Genomic DNA, 10,811 nt, shown 5'->3' on the forward strand with positions numbered 1-10,811 from the left:
TTCTATTAATGGATTTTCATGCTACTGTATGCAGCTCTGCAGTCAAGAGTTATGTTCGGGGCTTGAACATGCCTCTCTCTCTTTCCATAGATGTCTGCCTAATTTTTGTGAGCATGACGGACGATGCACCCAATCATGGGATACTTTCTACTGTGACTGCTCGGGGACAGGCTACACTGGAGAAACCTGTCACAACTGTAAGTCAAACTGTCACAACTGCGGCCCAAATGTAATGGCCATGACAAATGTGGGCTGACTTTGGATATCCTGTGGGGCTAGTTAGAGACAATCGGTAAATACACAAGATACATGGATAAATGTGTTAAAATTCCAATAACTCCAAATTTCAAATGCTTAAAAACCTCAAACCAACAATATATTTTAGAAATTCCTATACAAATATTAAAAGCATTTACTGAGAACTAAAAGGTGTGTAATATGAAAATATTGTTTCATTTACATTGTGTAATTTATTGATGGTCTCTAACTAGCCACAGGGATAGGCTATCCAAAGTCAAACCAATTTTGCCATGGTCGCACACCAGCTGGCTAAAGATAATTGGCTAAATTATTTGGTTAACGCTTCCCACTGGCGAAGACACACAAGAGACACCCACATCAAACTACACCCCAAAACCAACTCACGTTTGAATTCAGTCATGGCCGCTAGCATTTCTTAATGAACCAATTCTTAAACGAGGCCAAATCAGGAAGTGCAGTCGCCCTTTAAACTGGCTCCTTCATGATAGTGAAAATCTTCACCTTTGGAAATATACAGTACAAATACACTCAGTGGACAGTTTATTAGGTACACCACCCTGTTCGAGAAAATGGTTCGCTCCTACAGACAGTGAGTCACGTTGCCGTGGCTTGCTATATAAAGCAGGCAGACAGGCATCGAGGCATTCAGTTACTGTTGGATTGAACTTTAGAATGGGCAAAATGAATGACCTAAGCAATTTTGAGCATGGTATGAGCGTCGGTGACAGGTGTGCCAGTTCAAATAACGCCACAGTACAACAGTGGTGTGCAGAATGGCATCTCGGAACGCACAACTCGTCGGTCCTTGTCACGGATGGGCTATATGCAGCAGCTGACCACACGAACATCCACTCTTATCAGCTAAAAACAAAAAGAAGAGGCTCCAGTGGTCACACGATCACCAACACTGGACAATTGAGGGGTGTAAAAACATTGCCTGGTACGACGAATCCCAGTTCCTGTTGCGTCATGCTGATGGCAGAGTCTGAATTTGGTGTAAGCAGCATAAGTCCATGGCCCATCCTGCCTGGTGTCCACCCGGTACAGGCTGTATTGGTGTGGGAAATGTTATCCTGGTACACGTCATGTCCCTTGATACCAATTGAGCAACGTTTCCATGCACAAAGAATTCAGGCTGTTCTGGAGGCAAAAGGGGTCCGACCCGGGTGTACCGGTACTAGACGGGCCCCTGAGTGTATATTATGTTTAATATACTGTATAGAGTGACTAAAGTTACATTAGTGTTTCCACTATTTCCCGTCACTGAACTCTCATTGATATTCCCATCAGGGTGTCATAAATTGTGAAGTGGAGGGAACTTTACTGACTGCTGAATTATCAAAGCTGCCGTGGCTTTCTACTTCACACCGATACCGTTCACACATTTTGCATGTGACAAGAAAATGTATTTGAGCTAGTGCTCTTGGCATACTGCAACACACGTATGGGCTATTGATATAAGTACTGGTCTTGCTTCCTACAGCTATTTATGAAGCGTCGTGTGAGGCACACAGACAAATGGGGAGTGCGTCTGGCTACTTTTACATTGATCCAGATGGGACTGGTCCTCTAAAGGCAGCACTGGTCTACTGCAACATGACTGGTGAGCTCATGGCTTGGCATAGTCTGGTTAAACCGGACTGAATTGTAGTGAAACAATGGTGAGCACAGCGTTTGGTAACCAGGCTAGGCCAGGGAAGCTACTGGTGCAGTTTTGGGCATTCTCAATTAGATAATATGAGGCTAATACGATTAAGTGTGTCCACCACTTTACACTTCTTTGTTTATCTCTGGTGTACTTTTCATACAGTTGACTAACCTGAATTAAATGAATAATTAGAAATGTGAAGGACACCTATCTTGGGGAAAAAATTACATTCTAGTAGTCTTTCTCATGCTAATATGATAATCTGGATTATCCACTGTGCTGTTAACCAGATTATCCTGTATATAAAGTAAAATGCCTGCTCTGTCTTCCCTATAGAGAAGAAGGTATGGACAGTGGTGGGCCACAACAACAGTGGGTCTGTGAATGTGACTGGAGCCACAACAAAGAAGCCATATGTGATGCGGTTCAACTACACTGTCTCCCTGGAGCAGCTCCGCACTCTGATTGGACGGTCTGAGCACTGTCAACAGGAAGTGGTCTACAGCTGCAGGAAGTCCCGTCTCTTCAATACTTGGGGTGAGTCTTATTGGAAGCCTGATAAGTGCAAACAGAATACAGAGAGCTCACGTTTAATTCAAATGACATAATGGATTTCTGCCTAAAAAGTTGTGCAAAAATATTCAGAGTGAGTTCTAAGTATTGCCGAACCCTCTGCTCCCTGTGATTCCAAATCCCACTGTGAAAAAAGCCTCACTGATTTATTTGGCTGTCTCGCCTGGGTATTTTTTGTTTCTCATATGAAATATTGATGCAGACGGTCTTGTTTTAGATACAGGCAAGACAATATTTCAAGACAAGATATTTCACCAACTTCAGTGGAATTGCCTACAAAATCAATTAGTCTCCCTTGGCAGACGTTTGCCTCCCCCAATGTGCGTAGGGTCGGGTTTACAAGACTAAAAATCAATCATGTGTTTTCTATGATGGCAGAAGATAAACCTCTGTGTGTGTAGTAGGTGAACATGTCCTATGTGCCAAGCAGACCACATTCGTCAGACAAAGAGTATAGCCGATGATGTAATAAATGTTAGTATTTTCGTAGAGATTGCATGATGGAAATAAATGTGCCTTGGTTGTAGATGGGAGGCCCCTGTCATGGTGGCTGGACCGGAGTGGAGAGAAACAGACCTACTGGGGAGGCTCTGTACCTGGGGTCCAACAGTGCTCCTGCAGCCTGGAGGAAAACTGCATCGACATGAACTACTTCTGCAACTGTGATGCAGACACTCACTTGTGGTACAGTGGATGCCAATGCATTTATATGTTTTATGACCTACATTAACAACATTTATGTGTTTTTCCAATCAGTCTTTCCTTCTATAAATGTATAATTTCTTAGAGCTTTGAGTGCATCTTTAAATTGAGTAAACTGAGGTCATGTCTAAAATGATCTAGACTTTTTCCAACAGGGTAAACGACACAGGATTGCTGTCCTACAAAGATCACCTACCACTGACTGAGATTGTAATAGGAGACACCAACAGGACAGGCTCAGCAGCTGTATACAGAGTCGGCTCCCTTCAATGCAACGGTGACAGTAAGTTTAGTTCAGTTCATATAATTATCCCAAAAGCGAGTGTGCCAATAATAATTATATTTTATGTTCATACAGAATATGCCAACAAAAATTCTGTAACTTTAATTTTTAACACCAGGGAAGAGTGGAGCAAGTTCTGTATTTTTGGAACAGTAGGGGGGAGTGGGGTAAATTGTCCCAGTTTTTACATTTTCAGTTACTTTATTTTCCTACTGTACTTTCCTCTATTTGCAGGGTTCCTGTGGAATGCAGCCTCTTTCTATCCTGGGTCATCATCCCTCCACTTCCCTAAGTTCCAGGCTGAGCTCAGTGCGGACATCTCTCTGTACTTCAAGACCACAGCTTCCTCTGGTGTTCTCCTGGAGAACCTGGGGACCACTGACTTCATCACCCTGAAGTTGACCAGTGAGTTTGTCTCTCCCTGAATCCCAAATCAACCAAACCCTAATCCCTCCCTAGGCACTTGTGTAAATGATAGATGATCACCTCAAGTTGAAACCTTTTCTGTTTCTAGATGAAAGATGACTTGGTGTTTGATTAGATAGTTCTGATAACATTATGGAAAACTGTGCTTGAGTGGGGAGAATACATTGGTTCAGGAGCCAAAGACTACAAGCCTAAGACAAATCCATCTTAAACAAAAGTGGGCCATGTTTGAACTTGAATTTCTGTCTGTCTGTCCCCCTCAGCTCCCTCAGCTGTAACATTCATCTTTGACGTGGGGAACGGCCCGGTGGACTTGACGGTGACGTCCCCTGTCCCCCTGAATGATAAGCAGTGGCACTACGTTAGGGCTGAACGCAACTTGAAGGAGGCCTCCCTGCAAGTGGACCAGCTGCCCCTACACACTCTGGAGGCCCCCTCTGAAGGGCACTACCGCCTGCAGCTCAAAAGCCTACTGTTCATAGGTAGGCACTAGACCCAGGTCAAACCACAACAACACTTTCTTTGCATATTAGCTACTGTTTAGTTCCACATTGCAAGTAGTATTCTTCTATTTCTAGAGCAGTTTAAACATACTCTTAATACTTCATGTGTTTCCTACTTCCTACTTCCTGCCAGGAGGATCCACCTTCAAAGAGAGCAGTTTCCTGGGCTGCATCCGTGCGTTGACCCTGAACGGCGTGACCCTTGACCTGGAGGAGCAGGCCAAGTTGACCCCAGGAGTGACCCCAGGCTGCCCGGGCCACTGCAATGGCTCTGCTAGTGTCTGTCATAACAGAGGGCGGTGTATGGAGAAAAACAGTGGATATGTCTGTGACTGTACACACTCTGCCTACAATGGACCACAGTGCAAGAAAGGTGAGTAACCCCAACAAACAGCAATAAACTAAAAAGATTGAGAGAAGCTGAGTTAATGGCTGTCTTTGGGGTTAGGAAAAGTTAGCTACAATATTTTAAAGTATGAAAATAGATTTAGAAAAGTATTATTTCAAAACATTTGGGAAATGTATTTGATCAAAGGAGTGATCAAAGCATGTATTAAAAGGATCAGAGATACTTTCTTTTCAATCCCCATTGGCTCATTAATTTCCATAAATCTGAAACTAATATCACGGGCCAGGACATATTTTCTGTTGGATTGAATTCCATTCAAAAGCTGGGTTCATGCTGGCCTGGCTGACACACAACAGGACTCCTGCTGAGACTACGCCACCCATTATGGATGAATCCTGTATTCATCCACTGGCATCAAAGCAGGTTTTATCACTTCAGATATTCAGATATATCCTATTCACAGCATTTTGAATGCGGTTTCTGGACAGGGTCGTGCTTTAGGGGTAGGGGCACCTGGTACCGCAGAGAATGTGTGACTTCTGTTTGATCCATTGATGATCTAGCCATGTTTCTTCGAGTTTTACTCTTTCAAGCATCCCTTTTGTTCTGACCCGTTCAACATTCAGATAAGCCGGTTCTTGCAAATGCTGTCTGAATCTGTGTCTGAGATCAACAGCACAATACAGCACTACTGAATAGGAGCCGTCTACACTAATAACGACATCCATGTTTGTATCCCTGTAACAGAAGTGTCAATGTCCTTTGAGAGTGGCTCCTCGGTGACCCTTACCTTCCAGATGCCTTTTCCAGTCATGCACAACAGAGACAGAGGTAGCCAGTCATCTAGCAGTCAGCCAATCCATAGCCAGTCCTCAGCCATCTATGCCCACAACGGCGAGTCCAGAGAAAACATTGCCTTCAGCTATCTGACGACCCACACCCCTGCCATGTTACTCTGTGTCAGCACCTACCATCAACAGTACTTGGCTATCATCCTCGCTAACAATGGTAGCTATCTTTTTCTATCTCCATCCATTATTCTCTCTGTCTTCATCTCTCAACAACATTGTAAGATTAGAAGCTTTTTCTGACTTTCAGACTTTCTTAACTTTTGTAGGGAGTCTGCAGATCTGGTACCGTCTGAACAGAGAGAAGAGAGCAGAGATCTTTACTCCCAAAGTCTCCAGCCTAGCCGATGGGCAGCTCCACCGTGTCCAAGTACACCGGGAAGGCAATGACCTTTATGTCCAGGTCAGTGATCTCTATCTGAATCTATTTCAAAATAGCAAAGCATTATGCTTACAGCATAGACAGTCAGCCCACCTTGATGGCGTGTTCAAGTGTATTTGGAAATGTTTGCTTTTTTCTTAAACCAGATTGACAAAGACTTCGACCAAAAATACAACCTTTCTTCTGACATGAAGATGAACACACTACGATCTCTGACTTTAGGTAAAGTCACAGGTACATCAGCAGGACATGCTGGTTTGGATGAGGAAGTTCTTAGGGCAGGATCCAAGGGTTTCATTGGCTGCCTGTCGTCTGTCCAGTACAATCATTTGACACCGCTGAAGACAGCCTTTCTGAGTCGTGGAAGCTCATCGGTCTATGTTCTTGGCAATCTAGTTGAATCGAACTGTGGAGCCTTGGCTGATAGTACAACTTCACAATCAGCATCTGGTGAGTTTAATAGCATTGATGTGAATCATGTTCGGCTTCACAATATGGATTTTATTTATGTAATTTTATTAGCATACAGTGCATTCGGAAAGTATTGAGTTTTTCCACATTTTGTTACATTACAGCTTTATTCGAAGATGGATTAAATCGTTTTTTCCCCCCTCATCAATCTACACACAATACTCCATAATGACAAAGCAAAAACAGTTTTTTTGACATTTTTACAATATTCAGACCCTTTACTCAGTACTTTGTTGAATCACCTTTGGCAGCAATCACAGTCTTGGGTCTTCTTAGGAATGATACTACAAGCTTGGCACACCTGTATTTGGGAGTTTCTCCCATTCTTCTCTGCAGTCCTCTCAAGCTATGTTAGGTTGGATGGGGAGTGTCACCGCACAGCTATTTTCAGGTCTCTCCAGAGATGTTCGATCGGGTTCAACTCTGGCTGGGCCACTCAAGGACATTCAGAGACTTGTACCGAAGCCAGTCCTGCGTTGTCTTGGCTGTGTGCTTAGGGTCCTTGTCCTGTTGGAAAGTGAACCTTCACACCAGTCTGAGGTCCTGAGCACTCTGGACAGGTTCTCATCAAGGATCTCTCTGTACTTTCCTCCGTTCATCTTATCCTCGATCCTAGTCTCCCAGTCCCTGCCGCTGAAAAAAATCCCCACAGCATGATATTGCCACCACCATGCTTCACAGTAGGGATGGTGCCAGGTTTCCTCCAGATGTGACGCTTGGCATTCAGGCCAAAAAGTACAACCTTTGTTTCATCAGACCAGAGAATCTTGTTTCTCATGGTCTGAGAGTCCTTTAGGTACCTTTTATGCAAACTCCAAGTGGGCCGTCATGTGCATTTTTACTGAGGAGTGGCTTCCGTCTGGCCACTCTACAATAAAGGCCTGATTGGTGGAGTTCTGCAGACATGGTTGTCCTTCTGGAAGGTTATCCCATTTCCACAGAGGAACTCTGGAAATCTGTCAGAGTGACCATCGGGTTCTTGGTCACCTCCCTGGCCTATGCCCTTCTCCCCCGATTGCTCAGTTTGGCTGGGCGACCAGCTCTAGGAAGAGCCTTGGTGGTTCCAAAACGTATTCCATTTAAGAATGATGGAGGCCACTGTGTTCTTGGGGGCAGAAGTTTGTTGGCACCCATCTTCAGATCTGTGCCTCGACACAATCCTGTCTCTGAGCTCTACGGACAATTCCTGTTTATTGCTCTGGCATGCACTGTCAACTGTGGGACCTTATAGACAGATGTGTACCTTTCCAAATCATGTCCAATCAACTGAATTTTCCACAGGTGGACTCCAATCAAGTTTTAGAAACATCTCAAGGTTGATCAATGGAGACAGGATTTACCTGAGCTCAATTTCGAGTCTGAAAGCAAATGGTCTGAATACTTATGTAAATAAGGTATCTCTGTTTTTTATTTGTTATAAATGTGCAAAAAATTCTAAAAACCTGTTTTTGCTTTGTCATTATGGGGTATTGTCTGTAGATTGATGAGGACAAACATTTATTTAATACATTTTAAAATACGGCTGTAACGTAAAACAAAATGTGGAAAAAGGGAAGATGTCTGAGTACTTTCCGAATGCACTGTAAATCCAAATTATACAAAGGGTTGTAACGGCTGCAAATATCACAGAGTGGGTCTTTAATGACTCATTAACTTGACCTATCTCTTTTAGGTTTCGACATGAGCAGACATAATAACTAAATGAAATTACTCATCGATTGAAATGCCTTTATAAATCCCACGTAGCCTTTCATCGTCCACCGAATATAATTGAAGGTCATGTCTGACATCTCCTTTGTTTGCTTGCTTCCTTTCTTCTGAAATAAATCCTTCAGAGGGTGTCGATAGGGGCGTAGATCGACTGAAGAAGACAAGAAGTGTTTCAGCGGTAATTGGAGGTTAGCCAGAAGATCATCCCCAGTTATCTGAGTTTCTTCACATTATAAATTATGTAGCAAACAATTTAATTTCTGTCAGTGTACAGCCATTCTCCCTGAAACAGATACTTTTTACATTTGGAGCAGTAGGCAGGATTGGGATATTCATGTTTACCAAGTAACCCCCAGAATGATTAACTTTTAAAGTAAAAACAATGTTGTCTGTCTCTGGCTCTCTCTTCCCAGCTCTCATCACAGCTGTGTTCCTCATCACCCTCTGTGCCGTGGCCGTGACGTCCTGTTTCCTGTATCGCCGCTGCAGCCACACCCACACGCACCCCCAGGAGAAGGCCTCCATCTCACAGAAGAAGGATCCCAGACACAGCCCGGAACACAGCTACCCTGCAGGCCTGGAGAACAGCTATCCTGTAGACTTGGTCATGGATCTAAACCTGGACCTGCACAGCTCTGTGAGTCACAGCAGAAAGGAGTACTACATCTGATGCCACCATAGCCTTCTTTGCCCAATTTCCTGCCTCCTGTTCCGCACACTGTTCTGCCTAGCCTCAAATACAGAACAGGCCCCTCTGGGTAGAGCAGCCATTCATCACAAAACCCAGTATTAGTCACCTGACAGTTCCTGGGCTTTCTAGGAGCAGTGATCATTGGTGATCCATTCCCTGTGTGGCTACAAGAATGACCCAATGGAGGATGGTCATGCCGCAGTTTTATATCTCAAAGGCTGTTTATTGGCGCATGGGAATTGTACCACTTTTGATGAGCAATGAGAATTGGAGAACATTTATTATATATCTACTTCATATTACATTGCTCTAAAGTCAGGAGACAAAAAAGCCTCAAGGAATCGGATCCACCCCAGTGACTTTATAAGCCCGCTATAAAGCCTTCCATTCTGAATGTACAATTAAAGGGATTTATTCATTTGGGGTTGGTTGGGCACCAGTACCCTAACTCACTTACTTGTATTCACTTGTGGATTCTAAATGTGATAATGACTAATTAATGATGTTTGACCATCTGCCAAGGCAAGGTCTGGGCAAGCAATGCATCTGTTCTTGCTCCCTGGCTAAACCACTGATCAAGTCTCACTGAAAAGCATTGTGACTGTGTGCCAAGGACTGTGTGGCTGGCCCCTTTTGTTCTCTGAACACATCGTTTTTTCTGTTCCCAGTATGTTTGTTGCGCCCTCACTGCCAGTAACCGTTTCATTTCTTTCTGCATCCACCATCACCGACACCCTGCGACATGTTATGCTTTTATGAATCACCAAAGAGTGGTACAGTAAACGGATACTAGATGTCTGAAAGTCAAAATATAGTACAGTACAACGTTATGTGATTGTGCTAGTAACTTTTGAAATGAATTATCTCTAGACCCGAAGAAGATAATCAGAGGGAATCTAGGGTATAAAGGTAGGTTCATTCTCAGGAGAGCTCTTGTCCTGGTTGTTGTTGTGAGTTTTGTTGAACGGAGAAGTACAGTATTGTACAAATTTGCTACAGTCTCCTCCACAATCCATGTTACTTGCTCTTGCATTGGTAAAACGGCAAGGCTTTATATTTTGCACAAATTAGCAAACCAACAGAACAAGTAAATTGTACAACAAATCTGTTTAGCAAGCTTGCTATACAAAGGAAACATGTATTCAGGGGATGATCTCCTGTCATGAAAGACGCACGATAAAGGATTGTTATTGCCTGGTTATATTATTCCAAGTGCATTAGGTAATTCATCTACATTATTTTATTGTAAAAGATGTACAAACATCACTGACACAATTATTGAATACGATTAATTTAAATACTGTATTTATTTTGAATTTGTTTTATAGAATTCTTCAGGTATATTGTAAACAAATGTATATTTAATAAAGACATTTTTACAGCTTCATGTGAATAGTATGTGCTGTGATTTGATTTGAAATGTGTTATTCTCATCTCGCTTTCCCAAATCTGTTTTGCCTCTTCCAGCTGAGCTTGGGTCAGTACAAAGTTCACACTTTTATCTGTCATAATGTCTTAAAAACATTTATTAGCAACGTCTGACATTGTGATTTATCCACAATATAATTGACCCCACGCTATCACAAACCAGAAAAAGAAAACTCCTAAAAAAGGTGCGGGTAGAACATATTTATGAGTAATGCTCTTATACGGCCATTCGTTTCTTTTTTTTTTGTTGCCTTCAAGGCAAGCTTTAGTTTTAAGGGAATTGGGAAAAGTGGGGTGGTTGGATGATTGAAATGACTGGTGTTATCATATATCACTGGGGAAGAAGCGGTTCTAGAGGCCCAGAGTGATGAAGTAGACCATTACCTTCTCCTCTGCCCTCAGCTAGTTAATAATACAATTACAAGCTGTGGGCTGATCCTAAAATCAAAACGGTGCTGTTATACTCTGGTCCACATTCAATGCTGTTGTTCTCCTCTCTTTCCTCCTATCAAAATAAAATGGCATGCAGTGGGAGA

At 42.9% G+C, this 10,811-nt stretch overlaps 1 protein-coding gene across 3 annotated transcripts in view; it reads left to right on the forward strand.

Moving 5' to 3' along the window:
* The window catches only part of LOC129859555 (contactin-associated protein-like 5), a 41,359-nt gene extending 31,125 nt beyond the window's left edge, over positions 1–10,234 (forward strand). For 2 of the 3 annotated variants that reach the window (XM_055929449.1, XM_055929450.1), the window contains exons 11-23: positions 91–197; positions 1,745–1,864; positions 2,246–2,446; positions 3,010–3,166; positions 3,340–3,467; positions 3,702–3,872; positions 4,157–4,375; positions 4,530–4,769; positions 5,493–5,753; positions 5,863–5,996; positions 6,122–6,425; positions 8,282–8,344; positions 8,570–10,234. In XM_055929449.1, coding sequence (XP_055785424.1) covers positions 91–197; positions 1,745–1,864; positions 2,246–2,446; positions 3,010–3,166; positions 3,340–3,467; positions 3,702–3,872; positions 4,157–4,375; positions 4,530–4,769; positions 5,493–5,753; positions 5,863–5,996; positions 6,122–6,425; positions 8,282–8,344; positions 8,570–8,826 — 2,362 coding nt within the window. In that variant the 3' untranslated portion in view covers positions 8,827–10,234. The remainder of the gene's footprint in view (positions 1–90; positions 198–1,744; positions 1,865–2,245; positions 2,447–3,009; positions 3,167–3,339; positions 3,468–3,701; positions 3,873–4,156; positions 4,376–4,529; positions 4,770–5,492; positions 5,754–5,862; positions 5,997–6,121; positions 6,426–8,281; positions 8,345–8,569) is intronic. The other variant, XM_055929451.1, reaches the window with a different exon arrangement.
* The last annotated feature ends 577 nt before the right edge of the window (positions 10,235–10,811 follow it).

This window comes from Salvelinus fontinalis, chromosome 7, assembly GCF_029448725.1.
Source record: "Salvelinus fontinalis isolate EN_2023a chromosome 7, ASM2944872v1, whole genome shotgun sequence".
NCBI lineage: Eukaryota > Metazoa > Chordata > Actinopteri > Salmoniformes > Salmonidae > Salvelinus > Salvelinus fontinalis.